This window comes from Mytilus trossulus, chromosome 4 (genome assembly GCF_036588685.1).
Source record: "Mytilus trossulus isolate FHL-02 chromosome 4, PNRI_Mtr1.1.1.hap1, whole genome shotgun sequence".
NCBI classification, from domain to species: domain Eukaryota; kingdom Metazoa; phylum Mollusca; class Bivalvia; order Mytilida; family Mytilidae; genus Mytilus; species Mytilus trossulus.
This window is the reverse complement of record NC_086376.1, coordinates 2221538-2238797: the sequence shown is the minus strand read 5'-3', so window position 1 is coordinate 2238797 and position 17260 is coordinate 2221538. Positions and strand designations below refer to the sequence as shown.

Sequence of the window (17260 nt, the reverse complement as noted above, 5' to 3'; positions counted from 1 at the left end):
TTGAATAACATTAACGTAACTCACGAAAGGGTCGGGTGCGAAGGGTATATAATTTTATCCTGATTATCTTATATTAATAAAATGTATTGCTATTCGAAAGACAATCTTTCTGAAATTTTCATTCGATTCTAGTAAAATGGTTAAATAAATAACAACTTTTCCGCGATAGAAATAGCATACCAAATAGAAAAAAGCATACCCCTCTCCCTTTTCCATAAGCTAAGTGGTTAAATAAATAACTTACAATTTGTCTTACTTCATGCAGTTACAGTAATATTTTTATTGTGTATGGATAACAATTTTAAAAGGTTTATATCTAAATTATTTAGTGAGTTTTATTTCACATTTTAAATGAGCCGCAGGGCGTATTAAAACCCGAACGCATTAGAAAGGAATATCCCACTTTAGTGATGTCGGTAAAAAAGGATACTAAATTTTACAAATCTTTATAAAATTAATATTTTTTGACGGTATATAAGTCAGATAATGCATATTTTAAGGTTTTTCTTGTCGTAGAACACACCTTGGGGTGTCAGGATTGTTCAAAGAAAGACCTCCCTCCGGTCGGTCTTTCATTTGATCAATCCTGACACCCCTCGGTGTGTTCTACGACAAGAAAAACCTTAAAATATGCATTATCTATAACGTAACCTCAAGATTACAAAATTGTCTATAGAAATCACAAATAAAAAATAATGGTGTTTTGAAATACCCAACACATGTGTTTATGACACAGAAATAGTTTTACTGCAATAAAATGTAGGATTAATTACCTACAATGGTCAAATTCAAGGGAATATTTTTTTAGACCTACTTTCGGATGTGACGTACCATGATTTGGTGGTATTACACCTTCAATGCAAGGAAAATTCCCACACCCGGAGTCGTCCTTTAGCTGGCCCCTAAACAAAGGTATATACTAGTTTAGTGCTACTATGATGAACGCCAAACTCCAAATTATACACAAGAAACTAAAATTAAAAATAACAAAGGCCAGAGGCTCCTGAGTTCATTAAAACTATAAAAAGTGCATATTATAACGTATAATGTTACTGTATGTGCATGTCAAAACAGACTTTCAACAAAGGTTTATCGACAGGTTGTAGGTATCCCCATGGGCACTTATTGTGCCTCTTTAATAGCAGACTTGTTTTTGTTCTGTTACGAGTCACAGTTTATGACTGAACTCAGTAAAGACCGGTCGAAATTGCATTTAATTGATAAATTCAACAACACTTACCGTTCTTGATATTTTTTCGTTAAATAATCAAGAATTTTCTTTCTCAATATACTGCTGAAATTTACCCCAAGGAACTTACTTTAAATAAATCAAATGTATTCGGTAATAACTGTCCTTTCTTGGATTTAGATATTTCGGTTTTAAGCGGGAAACTACACACTAAAATTTACGACAAAAGAGACGATTTTTCGTTCCCTATTGTTAATTTTCCATTTTTAGATGGTGATGTTCCTTTGGCACCGTCTTGGCGGTGTTTATATTTCACAACTTGTTTGCTATGCCCGTGTCTGTTGTGACGTTTTTGACTTTAACGAACGCAACCTATGTATTACTGGTAAATTATTAAACCAAGGATATCGTAATAATGAATTACTTAAAACCTTTACTAAATTTTTCCATAGATATAAAGATTTGGATTTGAAGTTTGGTTGTACCTGTAAAAAACTTATTTCAAACGGGATAGCACATCCTCATTTTTACGGAAATGTTGTTAACCGTGCCCGGAAATTTAGAAATTATCCATGTAAACTTGTTGCTCCTTTAAATAAACTTATTCTAAAAGGTTACCTATAATTCATCACTGTAATAAGATCATTGAATATTGTTTTTATTGGTATAAATATTGATTTTCTGATCAGAAGATTAAAAGCTAACTAAATATTACTAATATGTTATATACATATACATTTTCATGGATCTTCAATCTGTAGATACCTGTAACTTGGCATTGCACAAGGTCATGTTCTTCTCTGGCTGTTTATGACGTCTTTATTCAGGAGCCTGTAATTCAGTGGTTGTCGTTTGTTTATGTGTTACATATTTGTTTTTCGTTCATTTGTTTTACATAAATAAGGCCGTTAGTTTTCTCGTTTGAATTGTTTTACATTGTCTTATCGGGGCCTTTTACAGCTGACTTTTCGGTATGGGCTTTGCTCATTGTTGAAGGCCGTACGGTGACCTATAGTTGTTAATGTTTGTGTCATTTTGGTATTTTGTAGATAGCTGTCTCATTGGCAATCATACCACATCTTCTTTTTTATATTTCGTAGATATACGAAGATGTGGTATGAGTGCCAAAGAAACAGCTCTCTATCTAAGTAATAATTTATAAAAGTAAACCATTATAGGTCTAGGTACGGCCCCCAACAAGGAGCCTTGGCTCACACCGAACAGCACTAATAGTAAGTAGGAGACTTCTTCTTCCGTAATTCCATCCGGTGTAGGAGCATTCGGATGAGACAGGTACATTATATATACAAAACTAAAAATAACAGAAGGTGTAAATTGTAAATATGACAAATAATTATTACTTACCGATTTTCAGCATAAATATAAACGCTAATATTGCTGTGCTTGCCAAATTCTGTTTGATAAACATAGTTAGTTTTTCACAGTTTAATTTCGCTGCAAACTTCAGAACCTGTTTTAAATTTGCCAGTGAGTCCCGAGTACTTTAAATATCGAAGACTTAGAAATGATATATGTGGCTTTAACTGATTGACTAATGTTCAAAGGTTGACCAAGAAACCAATTAAACCTGAGGCATATTGACTGTAAAGTGTGTTTTGAACATTACTCTACAATTCTTAAAGGTCACAATACAAGTTTATATCAGTTTTCATTGTGAAGCAATGTTTTCGAGAAAAGTTTTTCTTGTTTTCTATGTTTTGATGATACAAGGTAAGATTTTTTTGCTTACACATTTGATAATTCATATTCATATTTTAGTTTGTTCTTATGGTTTCATATGTCAGCGAAAATTAAAAAAAAATCCTATCTCTAACGTTGTTAAAAGTGATATCCCTTTTTGCGATTTATATGAGAATAAAAAAAAAAATTTGAGCCATATATATGTACAAGTACGAGAGACAACTCATAATAAAACTTGACATGCAAAATGACTTAATACAACCATAAACCTTCTCGACAATTAAGACGATTGCATTTGTTTATTGTGTCTTGCCTTATTTGTTATTTTATTTTGTGTGCAGCTTCATGTTCATTACAGTAAAACAAAATCACTAACCAACCAATACCTTCAGTCTACACATGTAACCGAGTGCGTTTCCATTGATGAAAATGCTGGAATATCTTGGAAGAATATGACCTCTACGGTCACAGTGTCTAGCATTTCCATGTTTTGGGAAATAAAACAGGGAAATGCTATACATGTATTTACATTTTTCAACACAAGTGCTCGAACAACTTATTCATCATACGTACTGGCAGTCTTCAAATATATACATATAGAGATTAAAAAGCCCTATCCTGATTTTTTTTTCTAATTAAGTGTCAAAGATGAAACATTTAAAATGACTAAAATATAAAATATGTAAATCTATTAACCTTATCATCCTACGGGGCGCCGAATTGGACTCTTGTGGTTTTGTACTCGAAATTCAATTTTGTACGGACAAAAGTGACTTTTGTGCAACAAAAATGAGTTCAGTTTAACAAAATTTGTAACATACTACAAATTTAAAATTTTGTCATACAAAATTATCTTTCAATGAATACATGTAGTTTTACATCACTGGTAACTTTTTGTTAGCTTAATTCATCTTGGTACTATAGTTTCTCTTGTATACTTATGCGAAGAATCAGAATTCATCAGGGATAAGTGTATCTTGAAATCGCCCTGAACTCTTTAAATATTCTCTTATCATATTCACTGTTCTCACTTATCCCTCTGTCTTTGCTGGTGGCTAGAAAGAGACCTGAAGATCTATTGGGATGTTTTTATCTACAGCTGTCTTTTTATTTATTATCTTTCCTTGTGGTATATCTTACGATTAAGTAGGTAGTGTTCTGTGTTTTCTTCTCCACAACATTCGAAGAATGACGTACGGGATTGGCCTACATGTATCTGATTGCGGTATTTATTTATTTTTTAATAGCCTGTTCTAAATCCTGACCTGGTTCTCTCTATAACTGGTTTCTGATAATCAAGTGGATTGGTCTTACTTACAATATAGGAACTAATTCATGTAGTTGTATCCCTGTTTTACTTTTCCATTTAATTTTTGTTGACATCTGAACTGCACTTTAACATCTTATATTGTGGCGTTATACTGGTCCTGAAGACTGGTGCATCTTTTGCTGACTGGTCCGCTACCACGTTCCCTGCTGTATAACCATGACCTGATATCCAAAAGTAGATTTGTATGCCCTCTCTCAGGAGGGTCCCACTGCTTTCTACAAGTTCTATAATGTCTGTGATAGTGTCGATGTAGTAGGTTGACTTTCAGTTGAGCGTAAAATACCAACAAAAAAAGGGGGCGAAAATATTGAAGACAGTAGCCGTTTTCAGAGAAATTTAACCAGAAATATAATTTGCCTATCTTGCAGCATTATCAACAGCCGATGAAAATACTTCGACAAATTCTTGCATGACTGAAACTTCAACTGATGTCAAAACATCTACGTTTACAACTGATGTCAAAACATCTACGTATACAACTGATGTCAAAACGTCTACGTATACAACTGATGTCAAAACGTCTACGTATTTGACGTCAACTACTCCAATGACAACCACTGAAATGAATTCAAATTACAGTGTTGATTTAGAAGGCAATGAAACAGAAGAGCAAGTGTCATTTGATTACAGAGGTAAATCATATTTATATTAATATTCACGTATATGATCGTCGAGTCACATGCTCAGTTGTCGACTCTAATATCGTCGAGTCACATGCTCAGTTGTTGACTCTAAATATCACTCTGAGTCTCGGAGCATTATTGATCTCATTTAAAAAAAAATCATAGGAGAAAAAATAATCATAATTTTCACTTCAGTATAAAATGCTATCAATGTTTATCATTAGAATTTGTTTATAAGAGCCCAATGGCATGTGCGATTTTAGTAATTTAATACCCCACTTCGATTGTGAGTTTTCCGTTTATACATAATGTGCTTTAAATTTTGCAACAACCGAATGTGAGGTTGAAAAGATTTGGCTGTTATGGTTCAGCTTCTGGTTTCCTCTATATCATTTAACATGTGTATAATCTCGAACATGTCCCCCCCCCCCCCCCCACCCTAAAAAAAAAGAGTGAACAGAGCAAACAGATAAATATAGATTCTTACATTGGTACCAGTGGATTATCGGATTTATCCAATCGAGATAGTTAAATTAATATCAATTTTAAAGTCCGAGCCGCCTTTCACATTGCACGAAGTTGTCAATTTCATTAACACCTGTTATAGTAATTTGATTCATTCCTGTTAGCTAAAAAGGTCATGACCCTTAAAATCATCCAATGATCTTCTGAGATCACCGGCAACCACACGTTGATTAAATTTTTTTATACAATGGGTTCGGAAAGGGATAAATTTACATAGAATTAGAGAAATTCTAATTCTATAGAAATTTATCCCTTTCCGAACCCATTGTATAAAACAATTTAATCAACGTGTGGTTGCTGGTGATCTCAAAAGATCATTGGATGATTTTAAGGGTCATGACCTTTTTAGCTAACTGGATGAATCAACATTTGATACCAGGTGTTAATGAAATTGACAACTTCGTGCAATGTGAAAGGCACTTGAAGGGGATTTTCGGTTAACAAAAAAAAGAAAATGTCTTTTTAATCATTAGAGAAACAGATTCTTACATAGCTACTCGTGGATTATCGGATTTATCCAATATCGATAGTTAAATTATAAATTTTAAAGTCCGAGCCGCCTCGATAATTTAACTATCTCGATTGGATAAATACGATAATCCACTGGTACCAAGGTAAGAATCTATATGTAACTATCTACTTATACATATAACTTTTATATTTTTCTGTCTGTGCGGCCTGTCACGCTTCAGGTTAAAAATTTTTATCAAGAAAGTTCTAGTTATACACAATGTCATAATATTTGTCCCAGGAGATATTATTTCAGAATATTTCTTTATATAGGAAAAAGTATTATGAAGGGAATTATTTCATGGCAACTGAAGTAGTCAAATGTAATTATGATTATAAATCCATTGTGGCAGTAAATGTTTGTCAAGGTGCGAGTGTTCCCTGATACTAGCAGTATAGTATAGTTTTATTCAGGCAAATTCAAGTACATATAACAAGACTGTGTCCATAGCACACGGATGCTTGAACAAAACGCTTCACCAAAAATGTTTAACCTTAAGCGGTACAAACGGACAAACGGACGGACGAACGCAGGAACGCACAGACCGAAAAATATAACGCCCATAAATGAGGCATGAAATAATTCATAAGACAACAAAAACAAATCATTATATATTAATGAATACAGTGCTTAAAAAATCCTGGAAAATTCCATAAATTCTTACATAAAAGTGTTGTATAAAAAAGAAATTCAAAATGTGGTATGATTGCCAACGAGACAAATCTCCACAAGAGATCAAAATAATTTATGAATTAATAACAGCTATAAGTAACTATACGGCCTTCAACAATGAACAAATCCCATACCACATAGTCAGCTATAAAAGGCGTCGAAATTACAAAATTAATGTAAAACAATTCAAACGAGAAAACTAACGGCCAAAATTAGTGTACAAAAAAAAGAACGAAAAACCAAAATTTAACAAACAACAACCACGGAATTACAGGCTTCTGACTTGGAACAGAAATATAATATACAGAATGTGACGGGTTAAAACATGTAAGCGGGATCACAACCCTCTCTCCTTAACCTGGGACAGTGGTGTAACTGTACGACATAAAAAATATACTGAGTGCCAATGAAAACGCAACACTTGTTGTTTCAAAAATAAAATTTATAGTAGAAATAATAATCTTTCAAAATAAATTGTTCTTGAAAATTAACAATTTTAACAATAGATCGATATCAAACAAACATGTTTCATAGTCATCTTTCGGACGCAATAGGTAAACGAATCAAACATTGTCGAATCATCAACTCACAGTCCTAACAAAAAATGTTACAACCCCGTGATGCAGCGCAATCTCGACAGCGTCGTGGAATTGATCACCCCGGACGTTGATATTGATGATGGTTTTCATCGTCTAAACCATGTCAAATCTGATGCAAAATTTGCTAGATCGGACCAAAAAACCGGCGAAAAGCATGACTTTTGGCCAAGGCGGGTGTTAAATGTCTATGTAACCACCACTGACGAATTTGGTACATAATTAATGATTTTTTTGTCTACATAATTCGATGTGTACGCCAAACGGCCTTTTAGATGTCACTATAAAGAAAAACTGTGGCGCTCTTTAACAATTTCTGCGCAAATGGTGCTTTACTGAAATTGCTCCAAAGGTTCTACCTTGACCACCATTGAACTCTTGTGACCTTTGGACAGCCATCAGAGTCAATGTCGGATATGTTAAAGACCAAATGTATCGGTCTTGCTGAGTGTTTCTTGCTTTTTGTACCCCGGGATGTGGCTTATTATTAAATGATCCATTTTGGTTGAATTTGTGGATGATTTGGGTTATTGTAGAGGCTAGAACCTCAGTCTCCACGTAATTGTATGCTGTGAAAGGCTTCATTGGATCATGCCCAAAACTGCATGTTGCTGGTTGTCAGAAAGTCCTGGCATTTACTCAGATGTTTATCAGAATTTCTTAACAATAAGGGCGGGAACATTCATGATATTAGTCAAGATCTAAATGACAAAATCGTGAAACTGGTGCGTTTGTTGAAAAGCGGTGAACTCGGTTTATGTCTATTCACAATAACCCTTACTTAGCATATGTTCCTAAAATCGCCCAACTGTAACGTTGTCGACAATTGTTTTAAAAGTCATTTTCAACCAACTATACAAAAGTTCTTATATAAAAGAAATAAAAATTATAAGATTAAAAAAAAAAGTGTTGCGTTTCCATTGGCACTCAGTATATTTCCAATGTTTGAAAATATATAAAAATAATATGTTAATGTTATGTTAAAATTTGACATTCACAACCATAAAAAAAAAGGAAGATCATTTGACAAAGGTTGACATGGAAAAAAAATCAAAATTCAGACACACCTTTTACATTCAATTAATATTTGGCTTTAATGTAGGTATGGACACCGGTTACATAGATTTGTCACTGGATATCGGAGAAAGTTATGAATCAAGCGTGATTCCCTACTGTGAAGCATCAGATAAGGTCACTGTTACTATAGACATTGCAATACGTCAGCTCATCAATTTGGTAAGTTACTAATGTAACGTGTACACAGGGTAAGCGTGTCTGTTTCTATTTTAGAATGAGTTCGTTACCAGTTTGATACTGGATCAAAAATATTCTATTAACAAAATACATAACCATTAAACTTTATTCCTATATTTACGTCAATGAACCAAAATATGTGCAACTGCTCTTTGCGTTCTCATAAACTATAATATACAATAATTCTACTTCAAATATATACAACACTATTACAAACTTTTCCTGGGGTCAGGAACAAACTTGTCCTCCTGGCACAGTTATGTACCTTACAAGTTGATAACACAGACTCACACTTGTCCTTGTTCTCTTGGAACTATTTTGCACCTTACAAGTTGGTCACACAGATCCATACTTGCTCTATACATGTTGATACCCTTCAAGCTATGACTTGTCTTAATGGTACATTGTACCCTACAAGTTGGTCACACAGATCTATACTTGTCGGAACTAAACACATTTATTCTAAAAACAGTTGTTGGCATGACACGGGTTATGTTCTTTCATATATGTTATGATGGTATGATACTAAACCCCTTACGGGAAGGATTGTGCCTGATGTTCATATGATGAAATCATAATCTTTCAGTCAGTTTAATTGAAGTCTGGAGCTGGCATGTCAGTTAACTGCTAGTAGTCTGTTGTTATTTATGTATTATTGTCATTTTGTTTATTTTCTTTGGTTACATCTTCTGACATCAGACTCGGACTTCTCTTGAACTGACTTTTAATGTGCGTATTGTTATGCTTTTACTTTTCTACACTGGTTAGAGGTATAGGGGGAGGGTTGAGATCTCACAAACATGTTTAACCCCGCCGCATTTTTGCGCCTGTCCCAAGTCAGGAGCCTCTGGCCTTTGTTAGTCTTGTATTATTTAAATTTTAGTTTCTTGTGTACAATTTGGAAATTAGTATGGCGTTCATTATCACTGAACTAGTATATATTTGTTTAGGGGCCAGCTGAAGGACGCCTCCAGGTGCGGGAATTTCTCGCTACATTGAAGACCTGTTGGTGACCTTCTGCTGTTGTGTTTTTTTATTTTGGTCGGGTTGTTGTCTCTTTGACACATTCCCCATTTCCATTCTCAATTTTATTGTCCTGTACGGTTAACTTCATACTTGACAAACTACAGTTGAACAAGTATAAAGAACAGGCACAAAACTTGTTCTTTGTTGCATTACATCATGAATGCAATTCTATATTAGAGAATATGAACAGGCACCAACCTGTTCTTTATTACACTTAGTAATAGACTGATATAAGAGACAACAATCTCAAATATCCTTTCTCTAATCACGTACCGTACGTATCATTGTCATCGTCTTTGTAGCATCAGACGAATGACAAAGAGCTAGGATTCTATCCTGCTAATATACCCCAATGATAGCCGTACTATTTTTGAATGAGGGGTGTTCTACCAAAGTGTATCGTTACTCATTTGGACAGTTTCCTTTGGAACACCCCTTCACATTTGACCTGACCCAAAGTTTACCTGCGGAACATCTTATTCTGTTATACGTTTATTAAATAAAATTGAGAATGGAAATGGGGAATGTGTAAAAGAGACAACAACCCGACCAAATAAAAAAACAACAGCAGAAGGTCACCAACAGGTCTTCAATGTAGCGAGAAATTCCCGCACCCGGAGTCGTCCTTCAGCTGGCCCCTAAACAAATATATACTAGTTCAGTGATAATGAACGCCATACTAATTTCCAAATTGTACACAAGAAATTAAAATTAAAATAATACAAGACTAACAAAGGCCAGCGGCTCCTGACTTGGGACAGGCGCAAAAATGCGGCGGGGTTAAACATGTTTGTGAGATCTCAACCCTCCCCTATACCTCTAACCAATGTAGAAAAGTAAACGCATAACAATAAATTAAATTAAAGTATGTATACAAATATATAAAAGAAGGCTCCTGCCGAACTGTAACTAAATTATAAATGTAAACATTCTTACCGAAGATACAAAATCATCACACTAATACACCTTAGATTATTTTTACCTGATAAAAAAGTGCTTATATGCTTTCGTTTAAATGATACGTAAACACAAGTATAGTCCAGCAGAAATTGTTAATATCTTTTATCGTAATTTTTGTCGAGCCTGCAACTTTTGTTGCAGAAAGCTCGACATAGGGATAGTGATCCGGCGGCGGTGTTAGCTCACTTCTTAAAAGCTTCATATTTTAGAAGGTAGAGAACCTGGATGCTTCATACTTTGTATATAGATGCCTCATGTTACGAACTTTCCGTCAGTCACATGTCCAATGTCCTTGACCTCATTTTCATGGTTCATTGACTACTTGAAAAAAAGTTCAGATTTTTTGTAATGTTAAATTCTCTCTTATTATAAGTAATTGGATAACTATATTTGGTGTGTGCGTACCTTGCAAGGTCCTGATGCATGTCAGACAGTTTTCACTTGACCTTGACCTCATTTCATGGATCAGTGAACAAGGTTAAGTTTCCGTGGTCAAGTCCATATCTCAGATACTATAAGCGATAGGTCTAGTATATTGGATGTATGGAAGGACTGTAAGGTGTACATGTCCAACTGGCAGGTGTCATCTGACCTTGACCTCATTTTCATGGTTTTTTACTTTTGTTCTATTTTTCTAATACTTTATGCATTAGGTCAATATATTTGGTGTATGGAAATATTTTATGATTTATATGTCGATTACGCAGGTTTTCTTTGACCATGACCTCATTTTCACGGTCCATTGCAAAGTTTTAAGTGTTTGTGTTTTGGTCTGTTTTTCTTTATTTATAAGCAATAAGTCAACTATATTTGTTTTATTGAAGAATTGTTAGCTGTACATGTTTGCCTAACATGGTTCATCTGACCTTGACTTCATTTTAATGGTTCATTGATCAATGTTTCATTTTTGTTGAGCCTGCGACTTTTGTCGCAGAAAGCTCGACATAGGGATAGTGATCCGGCGGCGGCGGCTACGGCGGCGGCGGTGTTAGCTCACTTCTTAAAAGCTTTATATTTTAGAAGGTGGAAGACCTGGATGCTTCATACTTTGTATGTGGATGCCTCATGTTACGAAGTTTCTGTCAGTCACATGTCCAATGTCCTTGACCTCATTTTCATTGTTCAGTGACTACTTGAAAAAAATGTTAAGATTTTTTGTAATGTTAAATTCTCTCTTATTATAAGTAATAGGATAACTATATTTGGTATGTGCGTATCTTGCAAGGTCCTCATGCCCGTCAGACAGTTTTCACTTGACCTCAACCTCATTTCATGGATCAGTGAACAAGGTTACGTTTTCGTGGTGAAGTCCATATCTCAGATACTATAAGCAATAGGTGAAGTATATTGGGTGTATGGAAGGACTGTAAGGTGTACATGTCCAACTGGCAGGTGTCATCTGACCTTGACCTCATTTTCATGGTTCAGTGGTTATAGTTAAGTTTTTGTGTTTTGGTCTGTTTTCCTTATACTGTATGCAATAGGTCTACTATATTTGGTGTATGGAATGATTGTAAGGTGTTCATGTCTAGCTGACAGTGTCATAAAAAAAAATTATGACCATGACCTTATATTCATGGTTCAGTGGTCAAAGTTAAGTTTTTGAGTTTTGGTCTTTTTTTCTATTACTATATGCAATATGTCAACTTTATTTGGTGTATGGAAATATTTTATGATCTATATGTCAGTTGCGCAGGTTTTATTTGACCTTGACCTCATTTTCACGGTTCATTGCTTTGTGTTAAGTTTTGTGTTTTAGTCTGTTTTTCTTAAACTATAAGCAATAGGTCAACTATATTTGTTGTACGGAGAATTGTTAGCTGTACATGTCTTCCTGGCATGTTTCATCTGACCTTGACCTCATTTTCATGGTTCAAAGGTCAATGTTTAGTTTTCTTGGTTTGTTAAATTTATGTGACAGTTGTAATAAAGCTTTATACCTAGGACTATCAACATAATATCAATGATTAGTAAAGAAGGCGAGATGTTTCAGTGTGTGCACTCTTGTCATGTACAGGTTCATTATGAGTTTCATTGAGTCAGTTATACAACATAGACCCAAGAACAAGGATGTAAATAATTATAAAACATCAAACAACCTTCAACAACCTTCAACAAAACCCAAACCGTAGAGTATTGATCTATGTAAAAAAAATCAAAGAAGACCACCAAAGTTAATATGCTTTATAAAAAAATTAAACAAATACAGCAACCAACGAAACCATTGAGGTATATAATATCGAACAAGGGAAAGAACAAATTATATGTGGTAGGGTATGAGCTCTCAGCCGCTTTATCTTCTTTACCTTATAACTGTTATATTCTGTCGTAAAAGAATTGTTTTTTTCTTACATTATTTCATTATTAAAAACTAAAATTACCACTGGAAATTATATGTTAACGAACCAATCTTATGCAAATTTAAGAAGGAATATCATTCATATTCTATGTTTGGATTTGACGGAAATAACCAGTATAAAGTTACAGTGCCTGATAAGTTAAATCTTTAGAATGATACATATACAATAGCCCCGATATCGCTTACCTGACATGTGAACGTTATAATTTTACGACAGGCAAAACTATATTTTTAAATGTACCTTCAATGTTTTCTTTGTTGCAGGACGAACCAGAACAGATATTAGTACTCAGTGCATGGATGCGATGGGTAAATAACTATAATTATAAGAGAGAGGGAGCAATATCTCTCTTGAACGTACATTGTAAAAGACACCCTAGATTTCGAAAAAAGAGAAGGCTAATGCCGCTACATGGCAGCACTCGCACCAGCAAAGCATAAAGGGGTTGATATAAGTTGTTATAATTTGTTTTTACAATCCACTACAAATGAATATGTTTAAACTAAATAGTGTAAAAGTGAAGAAAAAAAATAAAAGTAACCATATAAAGCAAATATACGAATTTACCTGCCAGATGTGTTCATTGTTTTTCATTATTATCATTTCCATTATTGATTTCAATGCAAATTAACCTATTTCTTTTGAATGAAGGCATGTAATTATTGCATCATTTTAATCCTTCACACAGGGCTGGTTTGACTGTAATTTGGTTTGGAACGTAACAGATTACAACGGAACAAATAAAATCATTTTACCGATAGAATCTGTATGGATGCCAGATATCAGTCTATATGAAAGGTACTTATCCTTTTTTCTGCTAAAACTTGCTAGCCGAACAAATAGCAACTGACATAATTATAAAGTTCTTTGTTAATTAGGAGATAACTGTATTGTATTATAAGCTCCGACGGCATCAATTGGGGATTTGATGGTCGCAAATTAAGTTTACTGGCGACGCGTCAGCGGAGACAGTAAACGGGTATTTGCGACCAGCAAATCCCAAATTGATGCCGTCGGAGCTTAAAATACAATATTGTTATCTCTATTCTAATGAAACTGATAAAACAACGTTAAAACATGTATTTTAAATCTGTCATATGCCGTCTGCGCTTACGCGTACGTTCCATAGCATCAATAGTCAATTGATGCCATGTAAATAAGTGACGTTATCCAATCAAAATGAACGTTACAAAGTTGTTGCATTAGAATATCACATATACATGCTGAAAAAGTATATTTCTTGCAATGCTGTGAAATTTTAATCTACAGTTACAGAATTCATTTGAAAATAGTTTATTTTAATATTAAAAAAACTGACGTTGTTTCAACTCGATTTCTTCGGTTGCACGAAATGCAAAAGTCACGTTTGCCTCTGGACTTCAAGCAAATAACAATGAATTGGTAAATATTCATGAAAATATAGATGAGAAAAAAACAAAGAATCTTATAAATATGACATTCCCAATATTTTTCAGTGTTGCAGAAGAGTTTTTTGGATTGCTTGATTACAGAGCTATACTCCACAATGATGGTACTGTGAAATATACGTTTCCAACAAAACTAGAAACCTTTTGTCAGTTGGATGTGTCTCGATTTCCTTTTGATTCACAAATTTGCACGTTAACGTTTGGTTCATGGGTTTATAATGGATTCGAAATCGATGTCACTTCACTGGTTGGTAAAGTGGACCTGTCCCAGACTAAAGAAAACGCAGAGTGGAGTATCACCAAAGGTGAAATCGTCCGACATGAAGTTATTTATGGATGTTGCCCAGAACCGTACCCGGATGTGACAGTTTACGTCTATATGAAAAGGAAACCAACCGGTTATGTAATTAATATTATTATCCCGTCAATGCTCGTAACGTCTATTGCTATTCTTGGATTTATACTTCCAGTTGACTCGGGAGAGAAAATAGGATTACAACTAACTGTGATGTTGACCATTTCCGTTTTCCAGATGTTGGTTGCTGAAAAATTACCACCTTCTGCCGATGTTGAACCTTTGATATGTATGTAGTCTTTTTTTCTTCTTTTGTACTGTTTTTAACGTCCTCGGTTTGCCTTCCTCTGTCAAATAAAACCTGCCTGTCAAGGTCGCTAAAAGTGACAAACAAACTAACTGACTTTCTTGTCAATTATAATACATGTAGTTGTAGTCTCTGATGCATGATTTTTTGTTATGAATTGTTTTTGGCTTTTAACTAGCTGTCAGTAACTGCGAGTACTCCCAAATCGTATTTTCTTGTTAAATCGACCTGTTGATACTGTTTATAATGCTTTTTGTTATTTTATATTAATATGGATCTTGTCTATATACCAGCTTTGATTGTTTTGAATATCTTCTAATTTTCACTTACAAAATTTGTATAAATTTTAAAATTTATCTGTATTATTTTTTCAAAAGTGATAATTTTCGAAGGGTTAAATATTTCGCAGTGGTGTCTTGCCATGGTTTTGTTTTGACTTGTTTGTTTGCTTTTTGGCCTTGAATGTTTGTCCCTAATATTTTATTAACTGCATTTGCATTCAGATATCGCAGATCAAATTTATGATTCGTTCATAGTGTATTAATTTACGTTTTTTGATTGCCAATTGATATTTTATCGTGTGTTTATCTATGTTGTGATGTTATGCTATTGTTTTAGAAAAAAGGAGAAGGTTTGGTACCATTAAATTGTCTAATCCCGCTGCAAATGTTTGCACCTGTCCTAAGTGAGGAATCTGATGCATTGTAGTTGTCGTTTGTTAATGTAATTTACACATGTTTCTCGTTTCTCATTTTTTTTATGTAGATTAGACCGTTGGTTTTTCCGTTTGAATGGTTTGACACTAGTAATTTTTGGGCCCTTTATATCTTGTTGTTCGGTGTGAGCCAAGGCTCCGTGTTGAAAGACGAACATTGACCTCAAATGGTTTACTTTTTTAAATTGTTATTTGGATGGAGAGTTGTCTCATTGGCACTCACACCACATCTTCCTATATCTATATGTAAATTTTGTGTGTTTTTTAATTGTATAGGACATGACAACTAAACAGGCAGAAATAAGATAATACTTAATTTTACGTCGCACCTTCTGAAATGGTTTATGTTAACATAGAACTTTAATATACTACAACAGTCTTAACAGTCTGATGAAAGAATAAATATTTATAATTATAATATACAAAACCTACAACAAAAATATTAATGTAAGTTTGACCTTCAATCATCAGGTCAATTTGTGATTGAGTTTGAATCATCATAGATATCAAGACTAAAACTATATTCGCTAGACACACGTTTCGTATGCAAAAGACTCATCAGTAATGCTCCAATAAAAATAACTTAAAACCACCAAATAAAGTTCCTAATTCATGGCTAATGCATTTTCTCTTTGTTTCAGCAACGTTCCTGAAGTTTACACTTGTATTAAGTGGTGGATCAACTCTAATGCAGGTCTTAGTTTTGAATGTATATTATAAAGGACACAAAAAAATGCCAAAGAGTGTCAAGTATTATGTCTTACAACCTCTGTCAGTTGTAACGCTGGTTCCAATACCAGGAATGAAAAATCACATCTGTAAATCTAAACCAGTAAGTGTTCTCTAACAATGTTTGTTAGTACAACGATATATATTTATATAGAATTGAATTATCTTTTATTAAGTCTTTCTTTTGGTGGAAATTTTTATCAGCGATGAAAGCAAGTAAGCTTTATATTTTGCAGGAATCGCGACCTTATATTAAAAGATTTTGGAAAGAAAAAAAAACACATTTGCGGAAGCCCGTTTAGTTCCTGGGTATTCGAGATCACATTATTTGTTAACATTTAATCTGAAAACACAAAATTACGACAAAAGTTGGGCAGAGTGAGTGGAAGCAATGAGTAAAATTCAACGTGGAATGAGTGGAAGCAATGAGTTTCATTCCACGTCGAATCAATTGTAATACGGAATCTGATGAAGTTAGCATAATGAAGACAAGACAACTATAGTGAAATATTTATCAAATTACAATTATTTTTTATTTAGTCAAGAATTTTTATATAACACAAGGAAGATAACTTAAGAGTTTCATTTTTCTTTTAGTTGCTCTAGAACTTATTCAGTGATCCAGGCTTAACAAAACCCAATCACAATCAATAAACAATCACGTAATACCGATTTTGATATGTTTCTTGTAGGATACACAGCTGGTTAGACTATTCCATGGAATGACTGGCCGGAAGTCGCCATCAGACGACATAACGATGGAACCAAATGACCCTGACCTGTGGATGTACCTGTCTGTCATACTTGACAGATTAGGCTTTGGTTTGTTTGTTCTTGTTTTGATCAGTGGTACAGCGCATATATTCGTGCGCATGAACACAGAATAATCCTTTTCGGAAGGTGTAAAAATAAGTTGCATATTGTACATACGTATATTAAAATTAAAAACATTATTTTCAAGATTTCAGGAGAAAATGTGTCATTGAGTTTCATTTAATCTCTCATGTTATAGAGAACACATATAAAATATGTGATTTCTG

General features: G+C 34.0%; 2 protein-coding genes across 3 annotated transcripts in view; one reads left to right on the top strand and one right to left on the bottom strand.

The window, feature by feature from the left end:
* The window catches only part of LOC134714483 (neuronal acetylcholine receptor subunit alpha-10-like), a 20029-nt gene extending 17265 nt beyond the window's left edge, over positions 1-2764 (bottom strand). Inside the window, exon 1 of the mRNA XM_063575769.1 lies at positions 2555-2764. Within this exon, the coding sequence (XP_063431839.1) occupies positions 2555-2618 (64 nt within the window). The 5' untranslated portion in view covers positions 2619-2764. The remainder of the gene's footprint in view (positions 1-2554) is intronic.
* On the top strand, positions 2760-17260 carry LOC134714482 (neuronal acetylcholine receptor subunit alpha-10-like). 2 transcript variants are annotated; one of them, XM_063575766.1, is made up of 8 exons: positions 2760-2920; positions 4589-4852; positions 8250-8383; positions 13011-13055; positions 13436-13545; positions 14223-14758; positions 16133-16323; positions 16913-17260. In XM_063575766.1, exons 1-8 carry the CDS (start codon positions 2872-2874, stop codon positions 17105-17107), a joined length of 1524 nt encoding a protein of 507 aa, XP_063431836.1. In that variant the 5' UTR covers positions 2760-2871; the 3' UTR covers positions 17108-17260. The 2 variants fall into 2 exon arrangements, with proteins under 2 accessions (XP_063431836.1, XP_063431837.1); XM_063575767.1 differs by lacking the exon at positions 4589-4852.